Source organism: Rhipicephalus sanguineus, chromosome 2 (genome assembly GCF_013339695.2).
Source record: "Rhipicephalus sanguineus isolate Rsan-2018 chromosome 2, BIME_Rsan_1.4, whole genome shotgun sequence".
In the NCBI taxonomy this organism is placed as follows: domain Eukaryota; kingdom Metazoa; phylum Arthropoda; class Arachnida; order Ixodida; family Ixodidae; genus Rhipicephalus; species Rhipicephalus sanguineus.
The window spans coordinates 86910285-86925994 of NC_051177.1; the positions used below are offsets into that span (position 1 = coordinate 86910285).

At 46.7% G+C, this 15710-nt stretch overlaps 1 protein-coding gene across 1 annotated transcript in view; it reads right to left on the reverse strand.

Moving 5' to 3' along the window:
• Nucleotides 1-10439, reverse strand: part of LOC119381724 (acid-sensing ion channel 4-A) — an 88106-nt gene extending 77667 nt beyond the window's left edge. Inside the window, exons 1-4 of the mRNA XM_049412876.1 lie at nucleotides 9724-10439; nucleotides 9038-9150; nucleotides 7294-7457; nucleotides 5964-6092 (exon numbers count right to left, since the gene is read on the reverse strand). Coding sequence (XP_049268833.1) covers nucleotides 5964-6092; nucleotides 7294-7457; nucleotides 9038-9150; nucleotides 9724-10439 — 1122 coding nt within the window. The remainder of the gene's footprint in view (nucleotides 1-5963; nucleotides 6093-7293; nucleotides 7458-9037; nucleotides 9151-9723) is intronic.
• Between the last annotated feature and the right edge of the window lie 5271 nt (nucleotides 10440-15710).

Sequence of the window (15710 nt, forward strand, 5' to 3'; positions counted from 1 at the left end):
AGGCGGAGAGAGACAAGGCATAGCACAGAAAAGAAAGAAATGAGAAGGGGAGAAAGAAGGGAGAAAACAGAAGAGGAAAGAAAGCAAAAAGAGGAAGAAAGGGAGAAGATCAACGAAATAGAGATAAAGAAAATAGAGTGAGAGTGAGTACCGAGAGGAGGGAAGAGAAAAGAGCAAGAAAAAGAAATTGACAGCGAGGGAGAAAAACCAAATAGGAAAAACAGCAAAAAGAAAAAAGACAGAAAAAAATGAGAGGAGAGAGAAAGAAATAGAGGAGAGGAAGAAAGAAATTAGCAAAACAGCAAAGCCAGGACTACATAGGGCCATCAGCTCCCGCGTCTCTTTAGCATTGCCCATTTAGTGCATGGTATACGCTATGCCTCTACAAGAATTGGCGAAGCATTTAAAGGGACACTAAAGAGCAAAACCAATTTTTCTCGCATAGTAAAGTAGTCTTCCACGATACCAAAAACCACCACGCTTTCTGCGCGAAGACGCTTAAAAGAAAATACAGGTGGCGACGCCACCTTGGAATTCCCGCACCATTTGCAGGGACGTCAACATATTTTTGACGGCGCCTACTTGGGCATGGCGTAGTTCCTATCGGCTTAATCGAAGTACATTGTCCTCTGAGGGGGCCAGAGACTTGACATAAACGAGTTTGTGGAAATTTCGTCGAGCCAGTGGCGCCAAAATACGTTAAATGCTCTTTGAAATAATTTACGTCACGAATTACAAAGTTCGGCGCGAAATTAAAAATGAAACTTTGAACTTGGTTTTTCTCCTTAATAAAAACCTATGTGGTGAAATAAACTACAAGAGGTTCTCCCAGCACACTTTATCAATTGAACCCAATTCATTTGTTCTCTTTGGTGTCCCATTATGGCGACCAAGATCTTCATGACGGCGTAATCACAGCGCGCGAACATTGGAAAAAAAGGGACAGAGTAGAAAAAAAAAATTACACCATCTCCCGCTAAGGGGACCATGAGGCGATGCGAAGCCGGAGACTTGCACGATCGCGTTCCGTTGGCGTTCGTTGGGCATGCTACCGACCTCGCGGTCGTGGAAGCGAAGAGGACGCTACGCGCGTCGTATCTTCCATCTAGCCTGGCCGTTAATTCTCACAGGGCGAGCGGGGGAACGCGGTCGACAGGGGGCAGCGTAGGAGAGGAGAGAGAGAGATGGGGAGGGGACGCGCATGCGCTTCGACTCATCACGGCGTTGCGCAGGGAGAATTTCGGCATTGTCTAGCCCGCGTTTCAGAGGAAGAGTGGAAAGGGGGAGGGAGAGGGGTATGGGAGAGGAGAGGGGAGAGGGGAAGGGGAGAGAGTGGGAGGGAAAGGGGAGAGGGAAGTAGAGAGGGGGAGGAGGGAAAGTGGAGAGGGTATGCGCATGCTCAGTAAGGGTGGTCACGCCGCACCACCGGATTGAGCTCGGCCTTAAGTACTTCGCATCTAAAAAATCTTCCGAACAATGCCCGGTGCTGCGTGGGTAGTGCGATGAAGACGGCGAACGGGCTAAGATGACCACTACTGGATTCATCCGTATTGTACATATAAAAGGGCTGCCACTGACACTGCTCGGTGATTAATTTTTCTTCTTTTTAATGCGGAAAGTTTGCGCTAAGTCGCGCAAAGCTTGGCACAGTGAAGATGATCGATCCTCAAGCAAAAACTACTTACAAAACACCAAACCCAGTTGCAACATAGCGAAACCTACTTACAACATGTCGAAATCTAGCAAAAACTAGTCAACATAGCAGCACCTATATAGCTAAACACTTGAGACTGACCAGTTACTCCATGGCAAGCTTTGCGCGACTTAGTGCAAATTCCCTCATCTTTTTTTTTTTTTTAACCATACAGTGAAATGGAATCACTATGTCGCATAATATCCTGCAGCGAGAAAACAGTTGATGGTCCATCGCGAGATATGTGCGTGTTTGCCTCTTTGATATGTTGGGATGTTACCTAAAGTTCGTGTAATTTATCGGCACTCTTCAACGTATTCCAGAAATTCTTACATTACCTATAGTGAAAGAAGTTAGATTAACACCCCACTTTAACTTCATTGACGTAGCATCGGGGGCAAGTTGGCACTCTTAACATATTCCAGACGTTCTGCTGCTTGCGTTACGTAGTGAAAGAAATAGATTATCACCACACTTTACCTTGAGTGACGTTGCAAAGGTCGCAAGCGACACGTCCCGAGGTCGAAAGCTCGTCGAGGCAACCGCACGTTCGAAGCAACGCCGCTTCGCGGCAGAGTGTTTGACAAAAACTGAAAAAAAAAAAGAACATGACGAAACACAAATCGCATACACCTCCGAGGAAGGAGGAAGTACAACAGGGCGCTAAGAAAATAAGTGGAACTAAGACCGTAGATCGGCAAACTCACTCATAGTAGACTCACTCAGACTCAGATCGGGCCGGGAGTCAGAGTCTGAGTGAGTCCGTCTGAGTAGTATGTTGGTGAGCTTGAGTCCGAGTGAGCCCTATAAGAGCAAGCTATATTTCTTTGGTGGTCTGAGTAAACTCCCCCCCCCCCTTTTTTTTTTTTTTTTGCCGACCTATGAGTAAGACAGCTGGCGTTCGTTTACAACATGCTCGTACGCTTCCAAAATGTAACCCCAATGTGATTGTGGTCATTGTGGGAACTGTGTTCGGGGTGTCCTTGGATAACTGACCCGACGAATATTTAGATAAACAAGTGAATGCTTATTGCAATTTACACTGTAATTTTGCTTCCTTTACTGTTATAGAAATCTGTGAATTCACTTCGCGTAGGAGGAGGAAGGTGACAGAAAGGCAGAAGGCAGTATAAGGTTAACGAGAAAAGCTTCCAGTTTGCTACCCTACACTGGGGGATCGGGGAAGGGGAATAAAAAGTGAAAGAGAGAAAGAAAGAGAGAGAAGAGGAGGAGGAGGAGGAAAAAAACATGGTTGATCCCTCCGTCATAGGAATCGCAATAACACGAAAGTAAAACGTGCCCTTATAGAAGTAACTGAATGTTTACTGTACATTGATATAAGACTGTTTGCACAATGTATATTGATGTCTGGCAGCTATAGCACCGTTTAACGTACATGCACCCACTTTGATACTTGGTGGTACATCTCCATCCCGGCGACTAACGTCCATGTTAATTGATTACACAAAACCTTGTGGTAGCTGTAGTAGTTAGCGGGGAAAGCGTAAGCAGAGAACGAGTTGTGATAGCCAGAAGAGCGTCGCATATTCGACGCAGAACTTGGTCGCCATACTGCGGCATGATAAAATGTGATTGAACACGACGGCCGGACTAAAGGGAAACGCCAAGCGCGTCGTGCATCCCCCCCCCCCCCCCTGGTGGCCCGGCCGCAATTTTTCTCGGGGCGAGCACGTAGGCAGGCAACGCGGTGTTAGAGCCAGGTGAGGCAGGCGCGCGTCGCAGAGCTATTTTTCGTTTGATTAGCGTGATGCAATGATCAAGGCCGACGCTTTTACGACGCTTGGGTTAAGGTCGCCACCTCGCGGTGTGTTAAGGCATTGACAAAATTGCACTTCTATAGAAAACGCGCCGAATGGGACGAACGTGTAACGCGTTGCAGGTACTAATCGCGGAGGCCACAGTAATAATGAATTACTTTACTTTGCCGCTCCCAGAGGGCAACACCACCCCTCTGACCGGGAGAGTGGTAGATATAAAAGGCGCGTTTGTAAACCCTCTAGAGTCTGTGACCGTGGCGCAGTGGATAGCGCGCCCGGCATCTGTTGTTGCGGACCGAGCGGTCGTAGGTTCGATGCTCGTTGACGGAACATTTTTTCTTTACCATCTGATCGTCTACATTTTTTCGACGTCATTTCCGTGACGGAAATACGTCACTGAAGTCTTGGTGGACCCCGGCATAAAACACTTTCGTGTTAAAAAGAGGTACTGAATTCACCGAAACGTGCGGGACTGCACCACAATAGACCGATCTCACCGCTAGTTGCACTACGCCACCGCTGCCGCAGTGCATGCTGGTACTTGTAGTACTCGGTACGTTCAGCTGCTGACAGCTGGTGCATTGGAGAGCTGCATTAACAGGCTTTAGCGGCTGTGTGCTGGGATGCTACAACAGGAGCCTGAAGCAAAAGGACTCGGATTTTACGCGTTCTCAAAGGATTTCAAGCTCCGACAGGAATGTGTGCGATAGTCAACGAAGTCGGACTGAGAGGCAACTACCGCGCACTTTCTTGTTCAACGTGTTTGTGAACTGCCTGTGCATGATGCATCGTGGTTTAGCAGTGCCCTATTGCGTCATAACAACCTTGCTGCGCTAACGATGGACCGATAAGCGACAGCAAAAGTTGATATAACGCGAGCTCGATCCCCTTGCCGGGGCGAACGCCGCCAGCGGCGACAGATTGGATACAACGTCCGTTCCGGGCTCAACAGAGATCGCTTTAATATATAGGGAGACCTAACCCGACCTCTCACCAAATGCTGTCAAGCGTATACGAACGAGACATGTAATACAAGCCAAGATTTTAACTGCATGCTGTGTACAGCTCGCGCCGTGGAGCGCACGCGAAAACTGGGCCATGCCGGCATCGCAGCCAACTCCGCCACCGGGATTTCCCTATTCCTTTCAATATGCGATATTATTGTGATGAGCGGGCAACAGCGCTAGCAAAGCTGAACTTCGTTATGAGCGTGGGCTATTAACCGTACACTGCCGTTTCGAAGCGGTAGGCCTAGCGACGATACTGGCGCCGAGCCACCGGCTGAGGCCGCCGCCTCCAGCCGGAGCGAGCTAGCTACTGCTTATCCGCCGCATTGCGTGTGCCGCCAAAATCTCTCGCTGACTCATCCATCCCTTGTACAGCAGGAAATATTATGCCATTCACGAGATTTTTGTGATGTTAACCTTTGGCAAACGGCATGAGCGGTCAGTCACCGTTCAGCGGACGCGCCTCTATAACCTGCTTCACGGCGACCGTTTTATCTTCATTCACGTTTAACTTATTACTGTGATCGAAGTCCTGCGTTGACAACACAGTCTACATGGAAAGTGTCGGCTCGACAAAAAAAAAGCGCAATAAGCTTCTTTTTTTCGTCCCTTCGGCTTGTTTTTTTCGTCCTGTTGTCGTATAGCGGAGAGCTCTACGCAGTTTGGGCAAGTTATTTTCCGGATACTGTAGCTTGTGTCGCTTGCAAGCTTGCGTTCACTGAAGAAGATATTTGCTCTCATGAGGACAGGAACGTGATTACTTTTTTTTTTCAATCACTAATATTTATTCAGCGAAACGACGCGAGCTCATCAACCCGACGAGACGACCTCGTCACATGTAGGCACTATCAACTGTTCTTTTTTTCTGTGAGCGCTAGGATGCAGTTTAACCTGAAATAAAATAACATAAATTGTAGGTGCGGACACAGTTTTCCAGCGCGTTCAATCGCCTTGCGTGTCGAGGATTGGTGCTAAACGCCAATGTACCTGAAACACGCAGCAAGCAGCTGCACCAGCAGCGCTCCGAGAACTACAAAAGATGGCGGCAGTGCCACCACAGAACACTTTGCCACTGTCGGAAACTCGCGCATGCGCAGATGGTCTGGTGAGATTGGTCTATTTTCGGAGGCTTTCGCACAAGCCCGAGGCCCTGAAAAGCACAAGAGTGTCTTCACTGCCTCGTAGGCCGACGAGATATGGGGACTGTGTTCGTGTAATGTCCTAATACCGTGTTATGACCGTCAGTTATTCGAACTGCGACTTGTTTTTCTTTTCGGCCACCGTCAAAAGGCCTACAAATATATCTAATAGTTTTTTGACAGACATTTAAAACGCTTCGCCTGTATTATGCAGCGCAACTGGGACCTGTGCGGCCATGCGTATACATATCAAAGCGACCTGCTGTGTTTAAGGTTCACAAGACAAACGTTAAATTATACGCATATCTTGACAATATAGAGATGCTATAACGAAGTCCTCGCTCACGTCGAACGTGTAGATGGATCGCTGAAGCAGGTCGTCGAGGCCCACTTCGCGGAGGTACGGCGTGATCCGGCTGTCGTTGAAACTCTTGCTGCATCCGCGATATGGTTCAGGCAGCCTCTCGATCTTGCGCTGCATAGAGTAGCGTACACAGGGAACGAAAAAAACAAGAAAAAGAAAGTTATGCCGTCCTTTCACTGCTACAGTGAACGAACGAGTGAGAATTGTTAACCAAGGCAAAGAAGGACACCTTGAGGGAAATGCGGCAATATTTGACAAGTCGCGGGAATTCTCTCTACTTCTGTAGGACCATCAACGACTGGTTAGTGCATACGATATTGCCCTCATCTGTATCGAGTTGAAACCGACGGCAGGTGAATTAACTTATTCGCTAAATGAATGTAATGGCATTGGATAACGTGTGTGTCATCGGACATGGTGATTGAAGGTCACATTAATATCTCTTCACTAAGGCCACTTTCGCAGGGAATTGCGCTGTAAAGACTCCGATGACGAGGCACTGAACTGATTGCCGACGCCGGGCGCAGGGGTTTTTTTCTTTTCTTTTTTTTTTTAACAGGCACTCATTGCGACATCGCCAAGGACCTCCTAGCCCCCCAATTAGGGATGAGACAAGAAAAAGCAATGGTACTAAAAATCATAGGCGTGCGCAGGATTCTCCATTACAGGGGCCAAGTCTCACCGCAGCGCCTCCCCCCTCCCCCCCTCGTTAGTCGAGTAGGAAAAAAAAAGAAAACCTCCAGCATGGATGCAAAAATGAAAATGAAGTGTTGGCATTCTTGTCACAACGGCCTGCCATAAGCCACGCCTTTGCAACAGCCTACCATAAGCCACGCTGCGCATTAAAAAATGGCGGGAAAGGTCTGACTGAGTAAAGGTATGGGACAGATTTGGAACCCCCCCCCCCTGCCCCCTCGTGCGCACGCCTACACTAAGAACTGTGACTCTCTTTTTATGGAGTCATATGACTCTGTGTAGCACTCCCTTTAGAGCGGCACGTTGACCCTCTTTAGGAGAGTCGTGGAACGCACGACTTTCCAAAAGAGTGTCAATGCACGACTCTCCTAAAGAGCGTCAATTCGCCTCTCTAAAGGGAGTGCTACACATGTGAGTCTTACATGTATAAAAAGAGAGTCAAAGGACACCTTTTTTTCTTAGAGTGATATGCTAAAAGCTACAAAGGTAAATCAGGCGTAGATCAGACTCGCTACCCACGTTGGGAATAAGGGAAAGAGGAAATTGAAAGAGCAAAACAGGAAACAGTGAACGCCAGCAAAACAGTTTTACGGAAAAGGAAACGTAGGATTCTCACCATTCTGATGCTGATGTAGCTCTTGCTTCCGGGCGTAAGTGTTATACCGCCCCGTTCAAGGCTGGGCAGAGTGCCAAGCGGGTGAATCAGAATCCGAGTTCCGAACTCGGGCGAGATAATGTCCAGGTACTCGCTGCGCTCAATGTTTAGTGTTAAACGCATTCCTGCAATGAACGTAACGAGAAGATACCACACTCACGTAAGCATGCACAGATAACTTGGCCAGCACGAATCGTTCTATAAAGTAGCTTTGAAAAATTAAGACACTAAGAGTGTCCCAAGAGACCGTTAGAAACCAAGTTGAACAATAGTTTTAATGTTAACAAACATGTATACTTATTTGACCTATATCGCGATCGATGGGTGTTCATTTTCCGCAGTTCCTTGAACACTAAGTGTTAAAGCAGGCCTGTGGGTATTTCAGTTATTCGACCATTAGGAACACAACCATACGTCACGCAGTGCGACTTTCCGACGTGTAAAGGTCATGAATTAAGAATGCAAATTTTACAACGTGTCTTGTATACAGATTTTGTAACATGATTGACTTATGACAAAATACAAGGTGGAGGTTGTGGTCACAGTTTATCCGGATCACGCGTGATATATCTTCGATTTTCTGATTGCAGATTCCGCAAAGAAGTTGAACGGGTTAAGTGTTAAAATTTCAAAGCTCATCTGACATTACAAACTTCACCCGTCTTGTGGTGAGAGGCTCCAAACACATTTAGGGTGTTCGAGGTGGAGCGAAATAAATTAGAACTTCAGATAAACTACCTTGAATGGACCCATATTTCTTTTATTCACAGAGGCGATGTCCTAAAAAGCTGTAAGAATTTGTTGATCGTGTGCATCATTTTACTTTAGTGTGTTCATATAACAAAAATTACAGGAAATATTATGGTGGCCTTTAGACTAAATGAAAGCTTTGCAAAGGCACGTTGACCACCGCCAAAAATAAGGCACACAGCAGCAATGACAATGCAAACATGCCGAAAACCACGAAGCCATGTTTAGTGCAGGAGTAAAAAGAAGTACAACGGATTGCCTATAACTACAGATTAACGAGAAAAGAAAAAGAGAGAAAACGTTTTCGGAACTCTCCAAGGAAAGTAGTAGAAACCACTAAACAGGGCAACCCGAGATATTAATAGTTCCTTAAGTTGACATTCGACTGAGCACTACTATGCATGCATGTGCACCTGCCAAAACTTCCAAATTATTCGTAAAGTTCTCAACTTAGACTAAATCGCCTTACACTTTTGGTAAACTTGCGTCGTGTTTTACGCGATGTAAATCCTGTACACAAAAATTACCGCTCGTTGGCCTGAGAACCTTTCACGCATTAGCTTACCGCAACGGTACACTTGCTTCGAGTCAGTTTCTGTATAGAAGTTTCTGGAGAAGGCATAACTGGCAAAAGTAAAGACACGCGCGCTGTACTTGCGCTAAAGTCACTGGAATAGTTACTGGTCTAAATATAATGTGTTGCGCGTCACTATTTGGCGTCCATGTTTGTCAATGCATGTGCGCTACCGCATAAACGCAAGACATCGCCAATAAAGTACGTATGTATTCCTATAAAGGCGTGTGTGTATACGTCAGGCACAACGTTTATTGACGAAATGTTCTCCCTTTCCTCTTTTTGGTTTTCGTCATAGCAACCTTTACGAATAATAAAGTTCGCAGGTCGACAGTCATCTGTGTAGAGATATACCCGTGCACCCGCCAAGGTTCTTCTTACCTAAGGTGGGACCCGTCTTCCGAACTTTCCGCATCGATTCGTTGGCCAAGCGGATCGTCTGGCAGAGTCCATATCGAGGTGAAGGGTATGATTCGACACGCAGGATGGAATGGCTGCAAATGCGCACATCGCTTAGTCAGCGAAATATATATCTGGCATCACTACATCCCCCTTACCGCCTCCGTAGCTCTTACTTCATAACGCTACATCAGCTGTTTAAGATGGCTAAAATAGAGAGAGAAAATCTCAGGATTCATTAGACAACTGACCATGTAGCGCCGACTTACGCTTTTCGTGTACTCGCGTCATCAAACATTTTCGACACGGTACATTTTGCCGACTCTGAAGTTGCCTTGGGTGAACAGAATGACAACGGAACGAAAGAGTATCGCCCATCATAGGGGTGCGCACGGGGGGGGGGGGGGGGGGGGGGGGCAAAGTTTGCCCCATACATCGACTTAGTAGGAAGGGGGGTGCTGCGATAAACCTTCGCTTCCCCCCCCCCCCCTGAAGGAGAACCATGCGCACGCCTACGGCGCCCATCATGGTAAAATACGGACGGCGACAACTTCAATAAAGCTGCATGTGGACACACCTCTAAAGGTTATACAGAAACAAGACCAATGCAATTGACGTCACTAAAAACCGCAATGCCTTAAACGACGCTAAATAAACAACAGCTTCACCTCTCGTCGAAGCAGTTGCGTGCATTGTACGTGCACTGCACCACAAGGTCGTTAGCCTGGTGGCCAAATTTCTGCAGCTGGTCCTTGGTGGCGATGAAGTTCATCCACATGTCGCTCAGGTCCATGGTGCGGCTGCTCTTGAGGAACTCGTCCACGGTCTTGTAGCAGAGCTCGCCATCATCCTCGTCACCGCTTCCGCCGCTGTTTCCATTTGTATTGGAGTAGCCCTTGGTCGTGGGAGAGAACATGTCCCGAGTCTTTCCGTGCGCCGTCCTCGAAGCGCCTCCATCCGGCGAAGTCGTGGTCGTGAAGCCAGAGGTAGGGTAGCCCGCTTTCGCCGCGATGTCCTTGAGGTAGTCTTCGAAGGTGCTTTTGCGAAGCAGGTTCAGGTTGCACACGGTTATGGCCGGAAAGTGCAGCTCTTCGGCGTGCACTTCTTCGGTGGCCGTCATGATCGGGTACGAGAAATAGTTGCTAGTCAGGAAGCTGATGTGGTAAAGGAATCCGCCCACGGCCACGACCACGATGACGACCCACAGCATGCGGCGCAGCCTGTGAGTGGACGCGATGCGATTGAATCCGTGCGCGGTGCAGCGTTCGGCGAACTGGCGGTTCAGCGTGCCGAAGCTGTCCTCCTGCTCGTCGTCACCTTCGTCGTCCGTCATCTTCTCGTGCGGTTTCATCGACTTGTCGCCGAACCGCCGAACGGCGGACATGTCCGGAACACAGCCGAGAAGAATACTGGAAGCCGGGAGACCGGGCGCATATTAGATGTACGTGTTTCGGGGATGGGTCAACTCCGTAGCGTGCTCCCACATCGTGAGACCCGGAGAGCAGCGTAATCGAAGTAATGCGGTCCATCTTCTAAATACCGACGACTGCGCGACGGCTACTGTTTGTTTTGGACAGCGGAGTCATCATTACTGCGGCTGTATGTCAGAGATTAAATACACACTCAGGAGAATGCCAAAAGGCATATAAGCTCATCTGACATGGGACGTTGTTAGCGTAATGCGGTTCGCCCCAAAAAAGAAAGTTTAGGTGTGTCATAGGCAACGAAAAGGCATTCGCGGTGTCTGCAACGATTTGAGCTTGTGTGATGCGAGCGGCGTGCCCTGAAGCTAGCGTTTAGAAGATGCTATGAATTGCGCATGAAACACGTCCTTAAGGGCGGTATTGTCCTTTGAGTACCATATAGTACAACGCGCATCACGCCGCAGCTATAAGCGTAATTCCCTCATATGTCTTTTAGCTATCTCGCATCGCGTATACAGTGAAACCTTGGTGATACGAATCTCACGGGACCACCAAAAAGATTCGTATTATCCGAAATTCGTATCACTAGGAAGCATGGAAAATTAGCATGCGACAAAAGAAAGCTGGCGTACATTTTCATGTGTTGTTTGTCAGGGCTGCGGCAACGTCAGGAAGAATCATGAATGTCAGTTAAGTTTTGAGATGTCGGCAATCATACCAGCACTCGTAAATATACGACCCGTACGCGCGCATTTAATTAATGAACCAGGTTCGTTGTGACCTGCTACACTGAGAGGCCGTGACGCGTCTCTGAACGTTTATTCTGGCCTTAAAAAAGGTGTTTTTCTTAAACCGTGAATCTGACCATTTAGCGGCGCGGCGCGCATGCCCACGCTTGCGTTCCCGCGGTCGCACGTGCTTGGCGCGTCTTTCGCGGCAGCGCGGACAGCACCTTTTCGTGCCTGGGTGGTAGCGAACGTTCGTATCAAACGTAGCTGGGTGAAAATGAGTTCGCAACAACCGTACTACATTACATTGCAGGCCAATGGGCCGTGGCAGGGACCAACGAAAAAGTCGTATCACCCCGAAATTCGTATCAGCTGTGATCTTATCACCGAGGTTTCACTGCACGTATCGATTCATGAACCAAAAAATAAAGCAAAATATGCACCGGTGGCTCCCTCGCCACGACGCTGGCGTCCTCGAGGCGTTGCAGCACATTTTAGTGCGTTATGTGTAGGGCTCCGTGTTTTCGGTTTTATCCGGAAAAATTCGATAAACATTCGCCGGTAAAATTTTTGACAATTTGGATTTATCCGATAAACTCCGATTTCAAGGGCCAATATGTCTTGGTTCCGTTCTTTATCGAAAGGGCAAGTGCTAAGCGCTCATTGATATACCTTCTGGTTTGACGGATTTAATGTTTACCGAGCGTACCTGTATTAGGCGATGTAGCTGTATTGTGCTCCGACTCAGCTTCCTAGATGCAGAAGCTTCACAAGGACTTGCAACTCTCCAACCCCGAATTCAAATTGCTTCACTTCAAAGATACGTGCCACCTACTCAACAACGCTCTGGAGGATGGAGTCAGGACGAGCTCGCTTAACGTAGTTCACGATTTTGTTGTGCATTGAAGTCGTCGCGGGAGCTGCGCCTTAAGTTTGGTCTTGTGTGCTTGGCCATGGGCATGACCATCAAGTCGCTGATGACGGTATGTCCGTCAAGGTGGTTCTCTTTTTATGAAGCTCTAGAAGATATTTTGGACAACTGGCGCGCCATTTTGTCTTTCTTGAGAAGCGACGAAGCCACGGGAACGAAGTGTGAGAAGCTCAAGAGTCTTATTTCATCACCTGAAGCTGTGCACAACGTGCTCGTTAAGATGAGGTTTCTGAAGACCAATTCGTGTGCCGTGCTCGCAATCATAAAAGAACTTGAGGCAGAGAGTACCCTGGTACACCAAGTTTATCCCATACTGATTCGTTTGCACGCACTCATCAGTCAATGGCGTGCTCCAACCGAGGTCTTCGCATCAGATGTCAAAATCTGTTGGACCTCCTTCACGAAACTGACCGCTTAACGACTGTCGCAGACTTTCACGGACACTACGCTGCTGTCGCCGAATAGTGGAGACAGACATCTGAGAAGAACCTGTGCGATCAACTATACAGTACACCAAAGTATCGTTTTGGTGTGCTCAAATTATGAATCCAAATGTGAAGCATGAGCTGCCCTGCGCGTTCGAAGCCTATGCGCCTATTTTTCAATTAGTGCTTCTTGAAATTTACACCATGAGTCAGCTCCTGAGTGATTTTGCGAACTATCAGTGCTATGAAATATGTAGCATTGTTGAACCCCAGTCATTTTGGAGACCCCAATTTCCAGTGGCCAGCGCTTTCTCGCTGCGCGCTACGTCTTCTGGCGCTTCCTGTTCCTAGCGCTGACGTTGCAAGGACATTTTCAAAGCTGAGAGTCGTCAATCGAAAGGAGCGCGCTTCGATCACTGACAGCAACCTCGCAGAGTATGCTTGCGTGCTTTACATAAGCTTTAAGCATAAGGTTGGTATACGCACAAATACAGGTGTTTTGTGTTCAAGTATTTTCGCTTGTGCGTATACGTTCTTGTGCATTCAAACCTTATTTTTAAAAATGTGCTTCGTGTGCTTTGACGTTTTAGTATTCAGATATGAATTGTTCTAAGATTTTGGGGTTTCGAGAATAATGCAGAACTCCAAATTTCGGAGAATTGGGGATTTACGAGAAATGAAATCCGATAACGCCGAATTCCCGGCCAATATATAAACTCCGATGAACACCCGCCGATGTTCAAGAAAAATAAACACCGAAAACATGGAGCTCTAGTTATGTGTATGCTAGTGACAGTGGCGTAGCCAGGGGGGGGGGGGCACACCGGGCCCGTGCCCCCCTCCCCTCGAATTTTTTTTTTTTTTTTTGCTATGGCGTACAGAGCCCAAAATGACACTTGACCACATCTGCCTGCCCGGCCCCCACTTCAAATCAAGGGGATGCCCCCCCCCCCCAAAAAAAAAAAAATTTCTGCCTACGCCCCTGGCTGGTGACGAGCAAATAAAAAGAAACGGTAAAACGCTGCCTGTAGACACCGCCTTAGAAATTGCAGTGTAATCCAGTGTACTTAAGTGTAATCATATTTTTATGGGTTTTTGATTCGGCTTAACCTGTAGTGGCGTAAAGTACGTGTCTACGAAGAACAAACAATAAAATGTAATATCTCTAGCGTTCTCATTAGTGGAGTGGTTAAATTATAAGTAATTTGTTTTCTCAACCATCCATAATCGAAAGGACGCCCCAGTGCACCAGAAATGTTACTGCGATCTATGCCTTAATTTTCTCGAGCTTAAATCAGATGTTTGAAATATCGAACTCGGCGTAGCGTATGTGATACACTGGGCATTACAGGGTGAACTTTTAGTCTGTGTTTCACATCGTATTATTATTATTATTATTATTATTATTATTATTATTATTATTATTATTATTATTATTATTATTATTATTATTATTATTATTATTTGTCACCTGCCACCTCCATTTTTCTGTCTCCTTCCCACTACACCTGTGAGGACCGAGTGGCTTGATAGACTGACACAGACCCTCCACCGACGTACCACACCTGCTTTCTCCTCGACAAATACCTACATTCTCCACACCACCGTGCTTATTTGGGGAGAGGCTTGGCAAAGATACTTTGAAAATGTATCGCGATACCATACTAGATACTCGGGCAAGAAGTATTTCAGATACAGATACAAGATACTACTGCAATTAATGTATCCGATACGATACTTTCCAAATGTATCTTAAGGTACTTCGATACATTCGCTAAGTTGTTATTATAGATCTATATAATGCAGCAGTAAATGTCTATATCCAAAAATGCTCATTCCAAAATTTTTTAACTGCGACCAACTTTGTTCCATTTGAATGAGATGTCTGTTAGTACCTCGAAAGTTCTAGGGCCGAATTCACAAGAATTCTCATTCGTAAATGCGTTTTCCCATTTGTCAGCCGGCTTCGCTGACGATATGTCTCGCATCATGATTGGCTGAATATTCTCTTAGGAAAATTCTTTTATTGCAAGACAACTTTTGTACACACGGGCCCTATATTTCCTGTTAAGTGTATGTCTCCCTCTCCCTTCGCTGCGCGCGCCGCACTCATTCGTTCAGTCATTCCCGCCACCGAGCGCAGCAGACGCTCTCCTCACCCTACCGCCTTCATGAAAGCCAGCAGCGAGATCAGGCGCATAGTCGTTTGCGTCCCATTTCTAAGGAGCTTCGCTCATCGGTTGTATTCGCACACGGAACTGCTAGTTTCTCCTTTTCCGACGTTTCAGCCGGAGACCGGCCTTCATCAGGGAACACACGATACCACCTTTATCGTGTGTCTGTGCATACAGTATATACAGTCTGCATCGTATGATCCCCGATGAAGGCCGGTCCCCGGCTGAAACGTCGGAAAAATAAAAAGCTCGTTAATATATATTATATATATATATATATATAATATATATATATATATATATATATATATATATATAGATAATATATATATATATATACTATGCTTACTAGTGGGTCGTCCTCTTCCGCTCTTCTCGGACAGCACGCTCCTCTATGTTCACCTCTATGAAGTACTTATACTCAGCACTGTAGAAATGATTACGATTGAATTTGACGACATATATCCACAGAATGCTAAACAGTTACCATATCGATATCTAAACGGCATTTTGGAAGATCATTTGGCCAATCTGGAAACAAACATTGTGATAGCGACTGATGCTTCCGTTTGCGAAGAAAAGGCAGGGGTGGGAATCGCATCATTCTCTCTAGATTGGTCTTTCTCAATTCGGTTACCTGACTATACACCTATTTTCCAGGCTGAATTGCTGGCTATAGTCTTAGCATTGCGTAAATTGCCTCAGTGCCTGTCGGAAGCGGTTATTCTAACTGACTGCCTCTCTGTCTGTTCTTCCTTAAGAGCACCAAATTTGTCAAGTACCTTAGATACATTCTATTCGCTAATTCCAAGACACTTACGGCTTATCCGTTTAGTGTGGGTACCTGGCCACAAAGGTTTGATACTCAATGAATATGCGGATTCACTTGCAGTATCATCCCTCGATGGCCCTGTTATGTCTATTTTGCCGACGTCGGCATATGTCACTGCAGCGAGATTTGAAAAGCTTACAA